Source organism: Zosterops lateralis (assembly GCF_965231275.1).
Source record: "Zosterops lateralis genome assembly, chromosome: 6".
Taxonomy (NCBI): Eukaryota; Metazoa; Chordata; class Aves; order Passeriformes; family Zosteropidae; genus Zosterops; species Zosterops lateralis.
Window position 1 is genome coordinate 1,301,083 of NC_139761.1, and position 20,010 is coordinate 1,321,092.

At 43.2% G+C, this 20,010-nt stretch overlaps 1 protein-coding gene across 1 annotated transcript in view; it reads right to left on the reverse strand.

Annotated features, from left to right (window-relative positions):
- The window catches only part of MDGA2 (MAM domain containing glycosylphosphatidylinositol anchor 2), a 231,052-nt gene that overhangs the window by 56,116 nt on the left and 154,926 nt on the right, over positions 1 to 20,010 (reverse strand). The window contains exon 8 of the mRNA XM_083863873.1: positions 15,621 to 15,914. Within this exon, the coding sequence (XP_083719999.1) occupies positions 15,621 to 15,914 (294 nt within the window). The remainder of the gene's footprint in view (positions 1 to 15,620; positions 15,915 to 20,010) is intronic.

Below are 20,010 nucleotides of genomic sequence, written 5' to 3' on the forward strand. Positions count from 1 at the left end.
CCAGGCTGAGCCATCTCCAGGGTTTCAACCCCTGACCCCAAATTTTCAACCCCTGACCCCAAATTTTCAAGAGGCAGCTCAATGAATTCCAGTCTCTGAGGTTTGTTCTAAAAATCCCAAGTTCAGAGAATCCCAGAATAGTTTAGGCAGGAAAAATTCTCAAAGTTCATCCAGCCAAACCATTCCCAGGCCACCACTTGTCTCAAATTTCCTCCAGTAAATTCCCATTTTGCCCCTCTCCTGCTGCTCTCAGCTCTTCTCTTCTGGCCCCAATTTTTTCTTTCTATTTTCCTTAAACCTGCCCAAAGTTGGGGTTTTTTTTTCTTTTGCCACTTGAGGACAATTTGCCCTCCAGCTCTGAGCTGACTCCACCTCCTTTTCCACCCATCCCAGGCTGAGCCATCCCCAGGGTTTCAACCCCTGACCCCAAATTTTCCAAGCCTTGAGTCCAAATTTTCAACCCCTGAGCCCAAATTTTCAAGGGGCAGCTCAATGAATTCCAGTCTCTGAGGTTTGTTCTAAGTCCCAGGCTCAGAGAATCCCCCAGAGAATAATTTAGGCAGGAAAACCCCTCAAAGATCCTGGAGCCCAACCATTCCCAGGCCACACTGCCCCGTGTCCCCAAGTGTCACCTCCACAGGGCTTTAACCCCTCCAGGGATGGGGATCCCACCACCTCCCAAGGCTGGACAACCTTTTCCGTGGAGAAATTATCCCTGATGTCCAACCTGAGCTTCTCCTGGTGTGACTTGAGGCTGTTCCCTCTTTTCCAGGCCCTGGTTTCCTGGGATAAGAGCCTGATCCCTCCTGGCTGCACCTTCCTGTAGGTGCCACCAGGGCCACCCACCTTGGGGACACTCAGCCAGCCCAGGTGACCTTCACCCCCAGAGTTGGGGTCACCTCATCACCTCATCACCTCATCCCAACCATGCCCAAGCTCCCAAAAAATGATGGAATGGGATGTTACAGCCTCAAGTGCCAAATAAACCAGGGATAAACATGGGAAAACCAGCAGGGAAATGAGCAGAGTCCACCTGGAAACACCTGGGGGAGAGCTCAGCACGATGGCTAAATAAAATAAAATAAATAAAATTTATTTTTGTCCAATTTTACTTGGATAGGGGAGGTTGTGAGGAGAGCAGAAATGTGCACATAAAACAAATGAATGGACTTCAAACATCCCCAAAATCTCTTTTTTATTTTTTTTTTTTTACTGCTGTTCTGGACAGTGTTTGCAACAAATTTTATTTGACTCAAAATAGAGATCAGCTCTCACCTTTTTCTTTATTTTTATTTTATTTCTCCTGTAGCCAAGGTCACTTTAGGACCAAAAGGGGTTTGCTTTTGTTGTTCAGAGCAGAGAAATTCCAATAAACCCCCCAAATGTTCTTTCTGACTCTGTCCTTGGGAGATTTGGGGCCTGTTTTATGTGCAGGAGTCGTGGCTTTCAGTTAAATTATGCATTTACCTTTGGGCCAGGTGAGCCTTTCATCCCCCTTAGAACCTGAGACTTTTAGAACAAACCTCAGAGACTGGAATTCATTGAGCTGCTCCTATTTTTAAAGTAGCCAAGGTCAGGCCTTGAAAATTTGGGGTCAGGGGTTGAAACCCTGGAGATGGCTCAGCCTGGGATGGGTGGGGAATGAGGTGGACTCAGCTCAGAGCTGGAGGAAAAATTGTCCTCAGGTTCAAAAAGAAAAAAAACCCCAATTTTGGGAAGGTTTAAAGGAAATAGAAAGAAAAAATCAGGGGCAGAGGAGAAGAGCTGAGAGCAGCAGGACAAGGGAAAATGGGAATTTATTGGGGGAAATTTGGGATAAGTGATGGTGTGGGCAGTGCTGGGAATGGTTGGGCTCCGTGATCTTTGGGGATTTTTCCTGCCAAAACTATTCTGGGATTCTCTGAACTTGGGGCTTTTAAAACAAACCTCAGAGACTGGAATTCATTGAGCTGCCCCTTGAAAATTTGGGGTCAGGAGTTGAAAATTTGGGGTCATGGCTTGAAACCCTGGAGATGGCTCAGCCTGGGATGGGTGGAACATGAGGTGGACTCAGCTCAGAGCTGGAGGGCAAATTGTCCTTGGGTTCCAAAATAAAAAAACACCAATGTTGGGCAGGTTTAAAGGAAATATAAAGAAAAAATCAGGGCCAGAAGAGCTGAGAGCAGCAGGAGAGGGGCAAAATGGGAATTTATTGGGGGAAATTGTCAGCCCAGAATTTCTCCTTTGTCATTCCTGGTGTCTCCTGAGAAGGAAAAGCAGGACAAGGAGCCCTTGATGGTTGAATGTTTTGGGTTTGGGAAAGGACCTTAAATCCCATCCAGTGTCATCCATTCCATGGGCAGGGACACCTCCCACTGTCCCAGGGACACCTCCCACTGTCCCAGGCTGCTCCAAGCCCAATGTCCAGCCTGGCCTTGGGCACTGCCAGGGATCCAGGGGCAGCCACAGCAAATCTGGGAATTCCAAGATTTGCATTATCCATGAAAAAGTCACCCTGACCAAAAGCAAAATAATTGTCACCTACAATAACACCTACAATTGTCACCTAATACAGATCCACACCGAAAAAAAACCAACCCCAAAACCCAGGAAGGTGGTTTAGGTGATTTTTTGCTGATTTTAATACAAGAAGAAAGAAGAGACACGGGATAAAGCAGGAATACAAACCCTCCTTCCTTCCCTTCATCACTCCTGGGACTCAAAAGGGATCAAATTATTTTAAAGGAAGGAACATTGAACCTGAGCATTGATTGATGGAGGCACCAAATGACCCTGAAGGAGCGACAGGATAAAACCTTCCCTATGGATCCGGGGTGGGAGAGCTGGGAATGTTCCCCTGGAGAGGAGAAGCTCCAGGGAGAGCTCAGAGCCCCTGGCAGGGCCTGAAGGGGCTCCAGGAGAGCTGGAGAGGGACTGGGGACAAGGGATGGAGGGACAGGACACAGGGAATGGCTTTAGGCTGGGAAAGGGGAGATTTGGGTGGGAGATTGGGAATTGGGAATTCCTGTCTGGGCTGGAATGCCCAGATTTGCTGTGGCTGCCCCTGGATCCCTGGCAGTGCCCAAGGCCAGGTTGGACATTGGGGACAGTGGGGGGTGTCCCTGGGGCAGTGGGAGGTGTCCCTGCCATGGAATGGGATTTAAGGTCCCTCCAACCAACCCCAAAGTCCATCCCTGTTTGGGGCCAGAGGGAAAGGAGGAATTTCAGCCCCTAAAATAAATCCACCCCACATTAATGCACATTTCAGATGTGGCCCAAGGTGCAGCATTAAAGCGGAGGCTTGCTCTGAAATGAAACTGCCCTGAGTAGATCTGACATTAAAAACAACAACAACAAAACAAAACAAAACAAAACAAAACAACCAAACAAAAAACAAACAAAAACTCCAAAAACAAACAAACAAACAAACAAACAAACAAAACCTCAGAGAAACAGGGCTTGAGTCCATTTATATTTTCCTGGTCCTGAATGTTGGGAGCAATTTATTCCCATTTGGAAGATTCCAAGGAATCAGACCCTGCTCATCATCTTCGAGCCTGGATTTGTGTTTAGGTTGTTTCAACTAAACAAAAAAAGCCTCACCACTAAATAAATAAGTGCATAAATAAGGGATTTCACCTCTGTTGATGGGGCTGCTCTTAGGGCAGATGGATTTGTCTTCTGTGCCCGGCAATTTCATGCTGAAGGGAATAAACTCCGGCGTTTCCTTGTTCTCCTCCTCCCGCAGGAGTCCATAAAATTCCGTATTATTGCTTCTAAGTCTGCTTTTCCCCCGCAATGTTTTACACAGAATTGCCTTTTTGTTTCCCGTAAATCCAGATATTGCTGCTCTCCTTCTTCCAGCTGTTTCCTCTCCTGTTGGAGTTCATCTTCCTGCTCAGCCAATTTTATCAAGCCCTGTTTTATCTCCAAAATTGAATTTTCAAGGTTATTGCAGGAATATGGTTTTTTTTTTTTCCCTCTCTTTTCATTTCCTCCTCAAACCTCCATCAGGGCTCACCTCGGATATATTTGGGAGCTCTGCCAAGTCATGAAAAATATCCTGGAATTCCCTGTTTTCCTTGCTTTCCTATGATTTTTAACCTTCTTGGAGCAATCTGGGACAGTGGAAGGTGTCCCTGGGTGGGTTTAAGGTCCCTTCCAACCAAACCATTCTGGAATTCTGGGATTCTTTTCCACACCAGCCAAAGCCCAAGTCCACGAGGCAGAAATCAATTATGATCCATGATTTATTCCCGGAGCAGGGATACAGGTTGTTCCAAACCTCCTCCAGCCTGGCCTGGAAGTGGATCCATGAAATTTGGAGAACCCTCAAGGGCTGACAACAACCGTGGCCATGGCAGGGATGGAACTGGAGAAGATTTAAAGTCCCTTCCGACCCAAACAATCCCAGGAATTTATAATTTTCCAGTTCCAACGGAGATGTGGAAGCCGTGGCAGTGCAGGACACCCAGCTGGGCTCCACGATCCTCCCAACCTCAGCCATTCCAGGGGTTTGTATTTGGTCTTCCAGGTTCCAAGTCACGGATTTCACCTCGCAAAGGATAACGAGACCCTGCAGGAACAGGATCCTCAGGGAATGGGCACATTCCCAAAGCTCCGGAGCTCCAGGAGCTCTCAGGGACAGGGTGGGATTCTTGGGGTATCAGGAGCTTGGCTGGATGACCCTTGGGATCCCTTCCAGCTCGGGATACTCCAAGATTATTTCACCAGAGCGGATGTGGAGGTGTTGCTGCTTCCCCCTTGTAGCTCCCAATGTCCCCAAATCCAACGTCCAATAATCCATAATTTCTGGTAATCCAGGAATTACCAGGCTCTGTGAAACCCCTTGGAATGATTTTACATTGCCCGGACACATCATGATTGCCCCCCGTCCTGGGTTGTGGTGTAGGATGTGCACACAGTATTTATCCCATCCCCATCCCCATGAGCTGTTGGAACCAGGTGGGGCAGTGTTTTCCCAGGCCCCTCCTTTGGGCTCTTCTGCTCATGGCCCATCAATGCCTTGCCCAGGACTCACAGGGAACTCCCTCCAGGAGCTCTCTCTGTTTAATGGGCCATCAAGGAGCCACTGCACGACTCCTCATCCCATTGGGAGATGCTCCCAATGCCCAGGGGGAGGAGCCAAGCATTCCCACCTGGAGAGAATCTGGGATTTGGGACAGGACAAGCAGCCCTGAGCCACTGGATTCCCAGAGGAGCAGAGCTCCCAGACCTTTCTGTGGGATCACTGCTTCAGGAAGAGCCCCTCACCTGGACTGCTCCCCCCACCCTGCTCAGGGTGTGTTCTGACTCTGCCAGTGCTCCTTTGTGTTATTGCATTCATTTTATTTTATTTTATTTTTTACCTTTCTCCTTATTAAATTGTATTTCTGACTTGGCGCCTCTCACTCGTTTTGCTTTTCAAACCACGACACCCTGATAAAACAAATCACAGCAGGATGTGAATCTGCAGCCCCTCCACTGCCAGCCAGGACCTTCCTGAAAGGAAAAATCCCCATCCTTTGTTGGAAAAACCAGTCCCAAATCCTGTCATCCTAACCAGGAATGGGAATTATTTGAGTCCCTGGCCCTCTCTGCAAGCCACAGATTGGAAAATGAGGATGGGATCAGCCTGTTCCTTCATAGAGAATAAAATGTGCCAATAATTCGTAGGAATGATCAAATAAATCCGAATAATCTGCCCCATCTGGAGGGGAACAGTCAATGAGAGCGGGGAGAAAAGTGGCTTTGTGATAAAAATATCCATTAACGGGCACTGGAAGTGAAATAAAGCCTGGAAAATGAGGGATTTGTGTCAGTTGGGAGGGTTATGGATCAATTGTGAGGAATATGGATCAGTTATGAGGGATATGGATCAACTGTGAGGGATATGAATCAATTGAGAGGAATATGAATCAATTGTGAGGGATTTGTATCAATTGTGAGAGATTTGTATCAATTGTGAGAAATATGGATCAATTGTGAGAAATATGGATCAGTTGTGAGGGATATGAATCAGTTGTGAGGAATTTGGACCAGCTGTGAGGAATTTGGATCAGTTGTGAAGAGTATGACTCAATTGTGAGGAATATGAATCAATTGTGAGGGACATGGACCAATTCTAAGGAAATGATGCTTTAATTTTTATCTCCCCTGTATTTCCTGTGTCTGTGGTGCCCAGGGGGGCAGCTCTGAGCTCACAGTCAGTGTCACTCAGCTCTGCACACAGCAGGGACACAAAACAAATCCTTTTCCTGCTGCACACCAAGGACAACTGGGACAAGTGTTCAGGCCCAAGAGCACAACCAAGGCTGGGCTGGAGGGAGAAAACAAGAAGGATGGGACTGCACCACCTGGGGCTGGGATTGGACAATTCAACCCCAAGGTGCAAATGAACCAAAACTTAGAAAAGTGTGAGACCTGCTGACCGTTTGTCCATTTTGTGTCCATTTTGTGCCCATTTTGTGTCCATTTTGTGACCATTTTGTGTCTACCTTGGGTGTAGCCCTGGCCAGGCTCTTGTCCTGCCCAAGGTGGATCCTTAAAGGCCTTTTAATAAATATCTCCTTTATTCTTTTATCTCTGTCCAGTCTCTGTTCCAGCTCAGCCTTCCCAAGGCATCAATGGGAACAGTTGGATTTGTTGATCCCAAAGGGATTTTCCAACCTCATCGATTCCACCCAAGACTCTTCCCTTCAGTGATTTCACTCCTTATGTGATTCCTCAAAGCCTGGTGGAACCCAAAGAAAATCTCTCCAAAAAAATAAAATCATCATTCCCACAAACCCTCACAACATTCCCTGAATCCAGAACCTCCAACCCCGAATCCAACATCCTCTGGCCCATCTCCACTGGAAAACCTGATTTTTATGGGCCACAAAGAGCTCTAATTTCATCCCTGCTGGAAGAAATTTTCCTGCTGACTCTGTTCCCAGCTCCACGATTTGCAAACCTCCCAATTAACACCACTGGAACTGGGAATAAAATCCAAAGGATTTGGGAGGCAGCACGGGGAAAGCAGCAGCTTGTCTTTAAATCTCTGGATTTCCATCCGAACTCTGCTTTATGAGGCAATTACAGGCACAAAGTTGAATATTGGAAAGCGAGACAGCGGGAGAGAGGGATTTATGGAGCTAAAAAAATAAATAAATCAGCTGGGACAAGTTCCAGCTGCATCCACGGGCAGAATTATTTGTGTCCTGTGTCGATCCAAATAATCTTAATTTTTAATGCTGCACTTTGCGACCAGAGTTCTGTCGGAATCCATATTTTGTGTAATTATGGGAATTAATCTCCTGAACATTACGGGGCGACAAAAGGAATTATATTTACTCAGCATCTTCTGCTGTTAAAAATTAACTACATGGACAAGTTCATTATTCCAATTTACCTTTCCCTGGTTTTTTTTGCTGTTGAGTTTTTGTGACTCTTTTATATTTCAACCACCACATTCCCTCTCAATCCTGCTGTTCACCTTCTTCCCGTGAGAAATGTGGGGATGGACATCCCTGAATTCCACGAGGTTTGGAGAATAATCCCACGGATTTTCCTCAACCCTTTTGGGCTGGAATTCCCACTTTTCATTTTGAAATCCGACCCCTTATTAATTATATTAAAATATTATAAATTTAAATATTATATATAATATATAAATATTAAATATATAATATATAAATGTAAATATATATAATACATAAATATAAATATATAATATATAAATATTAAATATAATAAATTAAATATTAATTAATAAAGCCGTTATTAATTGGGAATAGAAGAAGCAGCTCTGGCTGCTCCATCCCTGGAAGTGTTTGAGGTTGGATGGGAATTGGAGCAACCAAAGCTCTGATCCTTCCTGTTTTAAATAGGAATATGGAATATTTACATCTCTTCCCACTCGTTTTTTCTTCTTCCAAAGCCATTTTTATGTTTGGAAGACTCTTTGCTCCTGCCCTCAGACAGTACAGGGTTGTCCTCTCCAATTCCCACCAGAACCACAACATAAATAATTCAATTTTTTTCCCCCAAATAACATCTCTGTTTATTCAGGTTCTGCAGCACTCTGGATATTTTTATTTTTTTTTAATTTCTGACTGGAAGGCCTGTCCGTGACAGTAATTTTAGTATTAAATATGAAATAAAAATTCAAATTATCTGTTTCTCATTTAAATTTTCCACGGCACCAAGGTTTGCATATTCATCACCTCCCTGGGTCACCAAACTCAGGCTGCCCTTGACCTTGGTAATGTCAAAAAAGCTCCTGGGATTTCTCTTTCCCCATCCAACCATCCGTGATTTCCATATTTTTTTTCCCTTCCTTGCTCCATGTGGATGAGTCACCCCCAAAGCCATCGTTGCCTCGATCAGGAGAAGGTTTTAGGGAATGGATTTTGTTGTTTTACAGTTTTCTGGGAAGTTTCTGGAGTAGGAATTGAGGAGCAGGGAATGAGCCATGGGTGAAAAACCACAATGTGGGAATGGTCCATCTGGAGTGGCTCAATCGCTCTGTGTTTATATAGAAAATAAATGTGGTGATAAATATTCCCACAGGGATATTTCTAAATATATATTTATACATATATAAAATAAATTTTATATTTATATCATTATATTAAAATAAATATATAATAAATATTTATAATATATAAAAACATATTATATAAAAATATTATATATATATAAATATGGAAAGACAATATTTCTATATATATATTTATATTTATATATAAAGTAAATATGGCAATAAATATCCCCACAGGAATATTTATAAATATATTTTTATATGTAAATAAGTTATATATATATAATTTCATACATATATATTATATTATATTATATTATATTATATTATATTATATTATATTATATTATATCTATATTATATATAGATACATTATATTTATATAATATATATAGCAATATTTTATATTGAATAAACAAATAAATTAATAAATATTTATATATAAAATAAACATGGCAATAAATATTCCCACAGGAATGTTTATAAATATATATTTTATATATCTAAATAAATTATATATATTATATTATATTATATTATATTATATTATATTATATTATATTATATTTATAAATATATTAGATGTATATAATATATATGCCAATATTTTATATATTAAATCAACAAATAAATTAATAAACATTTATATATAAAATAAATATGGCAATAAATATTCCCACAGCAATATTTGTAAATATATATTTTATATATCTAAATTAATTATATATATATTGTATTATATTATATTATATTATATTATATTATATTGTATTGTATTATATTATATTAATATATTACATGTATATAATATATATGCCAATATTTTATATATTAAATAAACAAATAAAATTAATAAACATTTATATATAAAATAAATATGGCAATAAATATTCCCACAGGAATATTTATAAATATATATTTATATATATACAAAAATAAATTATATCTTTATAATCATATTAAAATATTTTATATGTATTTAAATATATTGTGTATATATATGTATATATAATATACATATATATATTAGATATGTATATATATAATATTATATATATTTAAATATATATATAAGATATATGGCAATATTATATATTATAACATTATACTATATTATATTATATTATATTATATTATATTATATTTAATAAATATATATAAATATATATATTTATATAAAATAAATATGGCAATAAATATCCCCAGAGGAAGGTCAGAGCTTTAAGCTCAGCTTAGCAGCATCAACCTCTGCCACAACCTGGGAAAATCCTTTTGGCAGGAACGTGGAATTCCTCAGATACAACCACCAGGGTGGAAAAAAGACCTCCAACACTTTGGAAAGCAAATCAAAACTATAAAAACAATGGGAGCACCGTGATTTTGATATTTTCAAGTTGTTAAGATCATTCCTCCATTGGAAGAGAAAAGGAAAAAAAGTCTCAGAATTAAAAAAAAAAATTGACCCAGTTCTAAACTTGTTTTTAGTCTGTCCTTTCTCCCACCACAAACAAGCCCAAATTAAACCCAACTTTTATCTCTGGAGAAAGAATTCATTCAGAAAGTGATAAATGCACCAGCCTGGGAATGGAGTGGCTTATGTAATATTTGTCCTGAATATTAATCAGCTTTTCCCACTCAAATCTTCAATCATAAAGAGGAAAAAAAATGTAAATAATATTAATATTAAATGCAAATTCTGCCTTCCTTCATCATTCCAGCCTGCCTAAGCAGAGATTTATAACAGATTTGTTTAAAAAATCCAGATACTTGCCCCCTTTGATTCCTCAGATTCCTTGGTTATCCCTTTTTAATGAGTTTTCATAATTAAAATTTTATAATCTGGAAGACCTCGCTCTTTGGGAGTTTTACCACATTCCTGATCCCCTTTCACAAGACAATTCCATGAATTTGGTAAATTCCCACAGGGACTGACCACCCTACAAACAGTTTCCCCTGATGACTTTCCTAAACTTCCAAGAGTTTTTAGCTCATCCATCCCAATCCCATTTGGGATGGGGAACTCTTCCTTCTCTCACAACAATCTTTTATTTCATTATTAATACAATATTTGCGTATAAATATTTCATCAGGCAGATATTTTGAGATATTTCAGGCACATTCCTGAGCTGCCAAATTGCCTTTCCAAGGCAGAGAAATTCCTTTTCCCATTCCCAGCTGCGAAGAAATGGAAAATCAAGGAGAGAGGACTCAGGGCTGGATTCTCCAGCTGATGGAAAACGGGGATAACTCATTTATTCTGCTCCACTCAGCATCACTCAGCCTCATTTTTCTCTTTAATTAGCTCTGTCCCATTCCCAATCTAATTCCTGCAGGATGAGCCCCTTTCCCAGAATTTATTTGGAATTTATCGCCAAGGAAGGACGACGCCAATAAAGCTGAGCTCCAAAGGAATGGGAAATTCTGTGTGGTCACCAAAAATGTGGCCACCAAAAATGTGGCCACCAATGTTCTGCCAGCCCGGCTTCCATGAAATATCTTGGATGTTTGGAGAGGCTTTCCAAGGGTTTGGAGATGGATGAGTTTGTGATGTAAATAAGATTTTAGGGAGCGCAGATGGGAAAACGATCCCGTCCTCATTGCTCCCATCACTGGAGGAGAGGGAACGGCCTCAGGCTGGGCCAGGGGAGGCTCAAGGGGGACAGCAGCAGGAATTTCCCCATGGAAAGGGGGCTGAGGCCTTGGCAGTGCCCAGGGAGGTTTGGAGGGATTTCCAAGCCCTGGGCTACAGTGGAAATGCCGCCTTAGGTGGCACCTGGTGGGGCTTTGATGTCCCCACCCTCTCCTGCAGCTGGAAAAGTGGAGCTGGTGAGTTGTCCCTGGATTGGGCCCTGTCTGGCACCAGCAGGGGTTGGTTTATTCCTTAAAATTTTATTTATCTACAACTGCAGCTGGAAAATCATAAAATAAAATTCTTGAGTGGTTTGGGTGGGAAAGGATCTTAAATCCCACCCAGTGTCACCCCTGCCATGGCAGGGACACCTCCCACTGTCCCCAATGTCCAACCTGGCCTTGGGCACTGCCAGGGATCCAGGGGCAGCCACAGCAAATCTGGGAATTCCAGCCCAGACAGGAATTCCCAATTCCCAATATCCCATCCAACCCATGATGGGAAACAAAATGCAGAGGAAGACTCATCTTAGAGAAACTTGAGATTGTAGGGGGTGTCCCTGCCCATGGAGGGGATTGGAATGGGATGGGTTTGAAATTCCTTTCCAACCCAAACTATTCTGCCACTCCAGGATTTTTATTTTCCTAGAGAAGTTTAAGGGTTTAAGGTAAACACACACAAAAAAGGGTTTTAAACCACAGCTCAAGGACAAAGTGTGACCAAGACCAAAAAATCCAAATCCACGATTTTCCTGGAGAACTCCCAGGCTGGGATCTGGACATCACTGAGATGGGATAAAGGGATGGCAGCAGAAAAGAGAGATGAGGAAAACAAAAAAATTCATTTGATGAGGGGGTCAAATTTTTTTAAAAAATCCATTGTATTTCAATTTACTTTTCATTTTTCTTTAGCTTGACCCAACAGTTTTGAGCTGGAGCAGTAATTCCATGGAAGGATTCACCCTGGAACAGCTTTCCAGGGAATGAGCACATTCCCAAGGCTGGGATCCCATTCCCAGGGTGGGATTGTCTGTACAGGGCCAGGGGTTGGATTTGTGACCCTTGTTGGTCCCTTCCCACTCAGGATATTCCATAATTCCTTGAAAACAGATTAATTAACTTGTTTTAATGAAACAAATTCCTGCTGTCACAAGGAGAATCTCCCAAAGAATGGGAATATCCTCACTCAGTGCAGCAAAATCCACGAGTTTATTCTCTAAACAAAAAAGTGTTCCATTAAACGTCTTTCCCTGCTCATCACTGCTGGAAGCATCTAGGATAAATATTCTCAAATTCTGAAAAGAACTGGTTTTTATGACAATTGGTTAAATGCCACCCTCGGTACAGAAACGCCACTCAAGTCTTCGGGAACAAAAAAAAAAAAAACTTCACTCCCACAGGAAAAAATAATCAAAGCTTTCCATAATTTTTCTCCATTCATCTCCAATTTGTCACTTGCCAGGATGCGAATAAAGGGAGCGGAATTCTAAACACGGAGAGATGAAAGGAAAAGCGCCTGGAAATACCTGTTGAGCTCCTGCTTCTTGGAAGCGTTTTCAGGTTGTGTCTCTGCTCTCAGAATTAGGAAAAAATTCTCCATGTTGAGCAGAACAAAAATGCATCAAAAAGAGGTGGGAAAAATCACAGTGAGCCAAGCAAGGAATCCCCAGAATCCCAGAGTCAGCAGAGTCATCCCATGGGATCCACCAGGATCTGCCTCAGGTCCTGAGGAAGTGGGAAGTTGCTGGAATTCCTCAGCCACAAAATGTTTTCAACTTTTCACAGCAAATTCATGCCAGAAAAAAAGAGGGAAAGAAGCGACTTTGCCGTTCTTCATTCAGAAGGATCAACACTCCATTGTTTCTGTGGTGGTTCTCATTCCTGGATTCACAGAATCCCGGGATCATTGAGGATGGAAACGCGGCTCCACCTCCAGGAATTCCTGGGACACCTCTAGGGATGGGCACTCCAAACCAGAGGACAGATATTCACGGGATCATGGAATCATTGAGGTTGGAAAAGAGCTCTGAGTTCATCCAACCCTTCCCCAGCCCTGCCAAGGCCACACTGCCCCGTGTCCCCAAGTGCCACATCCACAGGGATTTAAATCCCTCCAGACATGGGGACTCCACCCTCTACCTGGGCCACAAATGGACAACAAATTTAGGGGAAGAAATTTTCCCAACTATCCAATCTAAACCTCCCAGAACCCCTGAGGTGGGAAAAGAGCTCCAAGGTCAGCGAGTCCCAGCTGTGCCCGATGCCCACCCTGTCCCCAGCCCAGAGCTCTGAGTGCCACCTCCAGCAATTCCTGGGACACCTCCAGGGATGGGCACTGCAAACCTCCCTGGGCACTGCCAAGGCCTCAGCCCCCTTTCCATGGGGAAATTCCTGCTGCTGTCCCCCCTGAGCCTCCCCTGGCCCAGCCTGAGGCCGTTCCCTCTCCTCCTGTCCCTGTTCCCTGGGAGCCCGACCCCCCCGGCTGTCCCCTCCTGGCAGGGACTTGTGCAGAGCCACAAGGTCCCCCCCTGAGCCTCTTTTTTTTCCCAGGAAAAAAATGACTGAGCCAAGGAGAGGAGGCACAGACCCCTCATTCTCAAGTCCCAGTGGGATGAACCCGCTCCTAACAACCCCACAACTCAGAGAAACCCACAAGGGAGAAGATTCTCTCCTGCCTTTAGCCTTGACTTTGGGGTTTAAAGCTGGAGCAGCAGGAAAAATCTGGGATGGAAATCCTGCAGATCCCAACCCTGTGATCGATGCATCCATAACTTGTTACAAGGCAGAGCCAGGAAAAACAAATCAGCTGCTGAGGAGCAGCTCCTCCCTGGGGACCCCAAAAGAGGTCACTTGTGCCGGCATGGAGCTGCTAAAAAGCCAAATGACAGAAGATCTCCAGTCTGAAAAAAGGAATAAATGAGGGCTTTGCACTTCACCAAATTAAATCCTGACAGAGCAGCCGACCCAGTGAAGTCACCCAGCACAAGGAATGACTGGTTATCCCCCTGTTATTCCCCAGAAACCACCTCAAACCGGGTTTCCCGTGCTCCCACAGCAAACACCACACATTTCCAAAATGAACAATCATGGAGCTGCTAAAAAGCCAAGTGACGGAAGATCTCCACTCTAAAAGTGAAATAAGTGAGGGCTGCACTTTATAAAACACCCAAATTAAATCCTGAAAGCAGCAGACCAAGGGAAGTCACTCAGCACAAGGAATGGCTGGTTATCCCCCTGTTACTCCCCAGAAACCACCTCAGTCTGGGCTGCCCATGGTCCCACAGCAAACACCACACATTTCCAAAATAAACAAACATGGAGCTGCTAGAAAGCCAAGTGATGGAAGATCCTCAGTCTGAAAGTGAAATAAATGAGGGCTGCACTTTATAAAACACCCAAGTTAAATCCTGACAGAGCAACAGACCCTGGGAAGTCACTCAGCACAAGGAATGGCTGGTTATCCCCCCGTTACTCCCCAGAAACCACCTCCAACCAGCCTTCCCATGTTCCCACAAAAAACACCACATTTCCAAAATGAACGAACATGGAGCTCCTAAAGAGCCAAGTGATGGAAGATCAGGGAATCTGAAAGTGGAATAAACGAGGACTCTGCACTTCATAAAACACCTAAATTAAATCCTGACAGAGCAGCAGACCCAGGGAAGTCACTCAGCACAAGGAATGGCTGGTTATCCCCCTGTTACTCCCCAGAAACCACCTCAACCTGGGCTTCCAGTGCTCCCACAACAAACACAACACATTTCCAAAGTGAACGAGCACAGAGCTGCTAAAAAGCCAAGTGACGGAAGATCCTCAGTCTGAAAGTGAAATAAATGAGGGCTGCACTTTATAAAACACCCAAGTTAAATCCTGACAGAGCAGCAGACCCAGGGAAGTCGCTCAGCCCAAGGAATGGTTGGTTATCCCCCCGTTATTCCCCAGAAACCACCTCAACCTGGGCTTCCTGTGCTCCCACAACAAACACAACACATTTCCAAAATAAAAAATATCTGCTCTCCCCCCAATTTTCCCTCCCTATTCCCGAGGCTGGATCTGGATGCGGATCAGCTCCCAGGGAACAGCTCTCACCCTCCTTTTTATTTTTTTTCCCCTCCTTGTTTTACACAGCAGCAACAAATGAGCTCAGCATTGCCTCAGCATTTAGAGAAATACGTCCTCCCATCTCATCTGCTTGTTCCCGTGTCGAGGAAATCAGAGCTGTGGGGGAAAATAATGATTGCCTCACGCTTGGGTTTTTTTTGTTTGTTTGTTTGTAAGTTTGTTGGGTTTTTTAAACCAGAAATGAGACTCCTCTGTCATTTTCACTTCCATATTCACGCGGAACTCGCGGATTCAGGGGAACTACAGAGACAAACAACCGCGCATCAAATATGTAACAGCCGTAAGATTTTCTGTTTAGGAGAGGAATAAATCAGCTTTTTCTCAGCAAAACACAAAGAAAACCAGGGGAAAATCAGGCTTTACTCACACTGCACAATGAGCTGCACCAAGGCCTCTCTGGGTTTGACGTTGAACCCGTTGTATTGGCTGGTCTGGCACCTGTAGGTGCCGGTCATTTCGCGGGAGACGTTGACGATGCGCAGGATCCCGTCGTAGCTCTCGGTCTGCAGGGCCCCGTCGGGCATGGCCACCTCCTTGTCTGCCCGGGACCACAGGATGATGGGTTTGGGTTTCCCGGTCACCTGGCACTGCAGCTCGATGGTGTCCCCTTCCCGCGTCACCAGCGGGGATTTCTCCTGAGGGACCGTCAGGTTGGGGGGCACTGGGGGAAATGGGAGAGTCAAAAATCAGCCACCGTGGATGGGTTTCTGTGGGGTTTGGTGTTGCGCGTGTGTGTGTGTTATTTTGTGGGGTTTCTTTTAGGGAATGAGTAAAATTAATCAACAAACGACCCAATAATATTTATAATATTTACAATATTTATAATATTTATAATGTTTATAATATTTATAATATTTATAAAATTTATTACCCAATAATCTAACACCCTCAGTTTGAAATGCCTCCTCTAACTAATTACAAGAAACTACCCGAAACTGAGAAGAAGGGAGAAGAAAGGAGAAGAAGGAGGATTTAGCTAAATCCCCTTTCTTGCCTTATATATTTATTACTATATAAGAAATATATATATTCTATATATTACTATATATATGTATACATGTGTGTATATATATATACATTTACACATATGTATACATACATATACATATGTGTATATATATATATATATGTGGTGTTATTGTTTCTTGTGTGTGTGTGTTATTTTGTGGGGTTTCTTTTAAGGAATGAGTAAAATTAATCAACAAACGACCCAATAGTATTTATAATATTTATTACCCAACAATCTAACACCCTCGGTTTGCAATGTCTCTTCTAAGTAATTACAAGAAACTACCCAAAACTGAGGAGGAGAAGAAAGGAGAAGAATGGAGAAGAAGAAGGATTCAGCCAACACTCCAAAACCCTGTCTTGCCTTACATATATATATTACTATAGAAGTAATATATATTCTATATATTCTATATATTTTATATATTCTATATATATACTGTACTATTTATACTAGATATACATATATACTATATATATGTGTATGTGTGTATATAAATACACATACATATACGTATATGTATATGTATATATATATATATGTGGTTTTGTTGTTTCTTGTGTGTGTGTGTTATTTTGTGGGGTTTCTTTTAAGGAATGAGAAAAATTAATCAACAAACGACCCAATAATATTTATAATATTTATAACCCAATAATCTAACACCCTCAGTTTGAAATGCCTCCTCTAACTAATTACAAGAAACTACCCAAAACTGAGAAGAAGGGAGAAGGAGGATTTAGCTAAATATATATATTCTATATATTCTATATATATACTATACTATATAGACTATATAGGCTATATATATATACACTATATATATGTGTATATATATATGTGCAGCCTCAGATGGGGCCAGGGTGGGAGTTTTCCCTCTGGAAATTGTCCATGTGGATCAATCCCTGGTGCTGGCAGCCTCTTCCATATCCCAAAATTTCCATGTGAGACCAACGCCTCTGAGTTATCCAACCCCAGCCTGCCTCAGGAATCAGGAATTCCAGCTGAGACAAGGCAGGGAAACTTGGGAAACACACAGGAAGCTTGTTCATGTTTGGAGTAGGGGGGGAAAAAAAGGCAGATCCACGACAAAAATTCCCTGTACAAGTGCAACAACGATTCCCTCCCTCTTTTTCCATCAGTTTTTCCCAAAAAAGCCGAGATGACAGCACAGCAGGAAGCTGCACCTCGCTGAGATAAGGAGCAGCACCACGGGGGTGGTGACAGCTGATAAGAGAGGCCCTGTCAGTGTCCCAGATGGAAAGATCCCCTCAAATCCCTGATTTCCCCATCTCCCGTGGCATTTTTCAGTGCCTGTCACCGCCAGGCAGCCGACGGCTCTTTGTGGTTCAGGGATTTATTCACGTTGTTTGTTCCTGGGAACAGCAGAGGGGACAGGAGGGACAAGGCCGTCCATTAAAATGAAGAATTCCAGGGGCAAGGCCATCCATCCAAAGCCTGGCTGCACCTCTGGGTCACATTTGAGGAACGGTGACCAAAATAACGAAATTCCACCAAGAATTTCTCTTTCTCCACCTCATTTATAGCTCCAGATCCCCAAAATTTAGATCCTCATTCTCCACTCTCTAAAATCCCCAAACCTTTTGCTCAGGGATGAAGAATTCCAGGGGCAAGGCCATCCATCCAAAGCCTGGCTGCACCTCTGGGTCACATTCGAGGAACGGTGACCAAAATAATGAAATTCCACCAAGAATTTCTCTTTCTCCACCTCATTTATGGCTCCAGATCCCCCCAGATTTAGACCCTCTAAGATCTCTAATTAGGGGGACTCTCCACTCTCTAATTAGAGGGAGAAAAAGCCCCAAACCTTTTGCTCAGGGATGAAGATCCAAAGCCTGGCTGCACCTCTGGGTCACATTCGGGGAACAGTGACCAAAACAATGAGGTTCCATCACAAATTTCTCTGTCCCCACCCCATTTATGGCTTCAGATCCCCCGAATTTAGATCCTCATTCTCCACTCTCTAAAATCCCCAAACATTTTCTCAGAGATGAAGAATTCCAGGGGCAAGGCCATCCATCCAAAGCCTGGCTGCACCTCTGGGTCACATTTGAGGAACGGTGACCAAAACAATGAAATTCCACCAAGAATTTCTCTTTCTCCACCCCATTTATGGCTCCAGATCCCCCAAATTTAGATCCTCATTCTCCACTCTTTAAATAGGGAAAAAAAAAACAAAACAACCAAACTTTGCTCAGGGAGGGTTTTTGGCAGGGTTTCCCCTTTCCAGCCCAGCTCTTTACTGTCACAACCTCACGGGTATTTAATTATCTCTGAGCTGGAATTAGCACCAGGCTGAGCAAATAAATCCCAGGTTTTTGGGGAACGGTGACGCAGCAGGCACTGGCAGCCTGGGCACCTGGGATTTGTCTCCATGGGCAATCAGGCTCAAAAGGATTGAGGAGAAAATAAAAAAATTGATGGTTTTCTTCCCAAAGAAGAGATAGAGAGGAGGGAATGGCGGGTCTGGTGAGCAAGGTTAGAAACAGGGAATTGTTCAGGTTGGAAAATCCAAGTGTTCCACGGCGCTCATCTCCCCAAATGCCACATCCACAGGGATTTAAATCCCTCCAGGGATGAAGACTCCACTCCTGCCATGAGCTGGACAATCCTTTCCAGGCAGGAATTCACATCCACAGGGATTTAAATCCCTCCAGGGGTGAAGACTCCACTCCTGCCATGAGCTGGACAATCCTTTCCAGCCAGGAATTCTCCCTGAGATCCAACCAAACCCCTCCTGGCACAACTCAAGGCTGTTTCTTCCCACCATTTGGTGGCTCCAGAAGCTCAAATCCATGAGGAAAGGAGCAGGAATGCACCCAGAGAGTGCCAGGCAGGGTGTCCCCAGCTGTGCCAGGCTGTCACCAGCTGTGCCAGCTGCTGTCCCCCACCAGGTGCTGCTGTGGCACCAGGAGAGCCCTGGAGGGCTCAGCCTCGGATGAAAAATTAAATCCCAGATGGAATGTTCCCTTGTTCCTGCAGTCCCAGCCGGGAGCAGATCCACCGCCCAGGCTGGATAACCACAAATCCAGGATTTTTTCCTGACCCGAACTGGAAATCAACAAATGTTCCCTTTATTCCTGCACTGAGTGGCTTCAAAATAACTTCACACCCTCAGCAGTTTCCTGAAGTGGAGGGTGACACTGGGACAACAAAAAGCTTTGGTGACACTTGGAAAAGTGACACCTGGAGAACAAAAGGCTTTGGTGACACTAAAAAGACAAAAAGCTTTGGTGACACTTAGAGGACAAAAAGCTTTGGTGGCACTTGGAAAAGTGACACCTGGAGAACAAAGGGATTTCCAAGGAGGACAAAAGGCTTTGGTGACACTAAAAAGACAAAAAGCTTTGGTGACACCTGGAGAAGAAAAAGCTTTGGTGACACTCAGAGGACAAATAACTTTGGTGACACTTCAAAAAGTGACACCTGGAGAACGAAAGGCTTTGGTGACAGAGGACAAAAGGTTTGGTGACACTTGGAAAAGTGACACCTGGAGAACAAAAGGCTTCCCAAGGAGGACAAAAAGCTTTGGTGACACCTGGAGAACAAAAGGCTTTGGTGACACTAAAAGGACAAAAAGCTTTGGAGACATTTGGACAACAAAAAACTGTGGTGACACTCTGAAGACAAAAAGTTTGGTGACAGTCAGAGGACAAAAAGCTTTGGTGGCACTTGAAAAAGTGACACCTGGAAAAGTGACACCTGGAGAACAAAGGACTTTCCAAGGAGG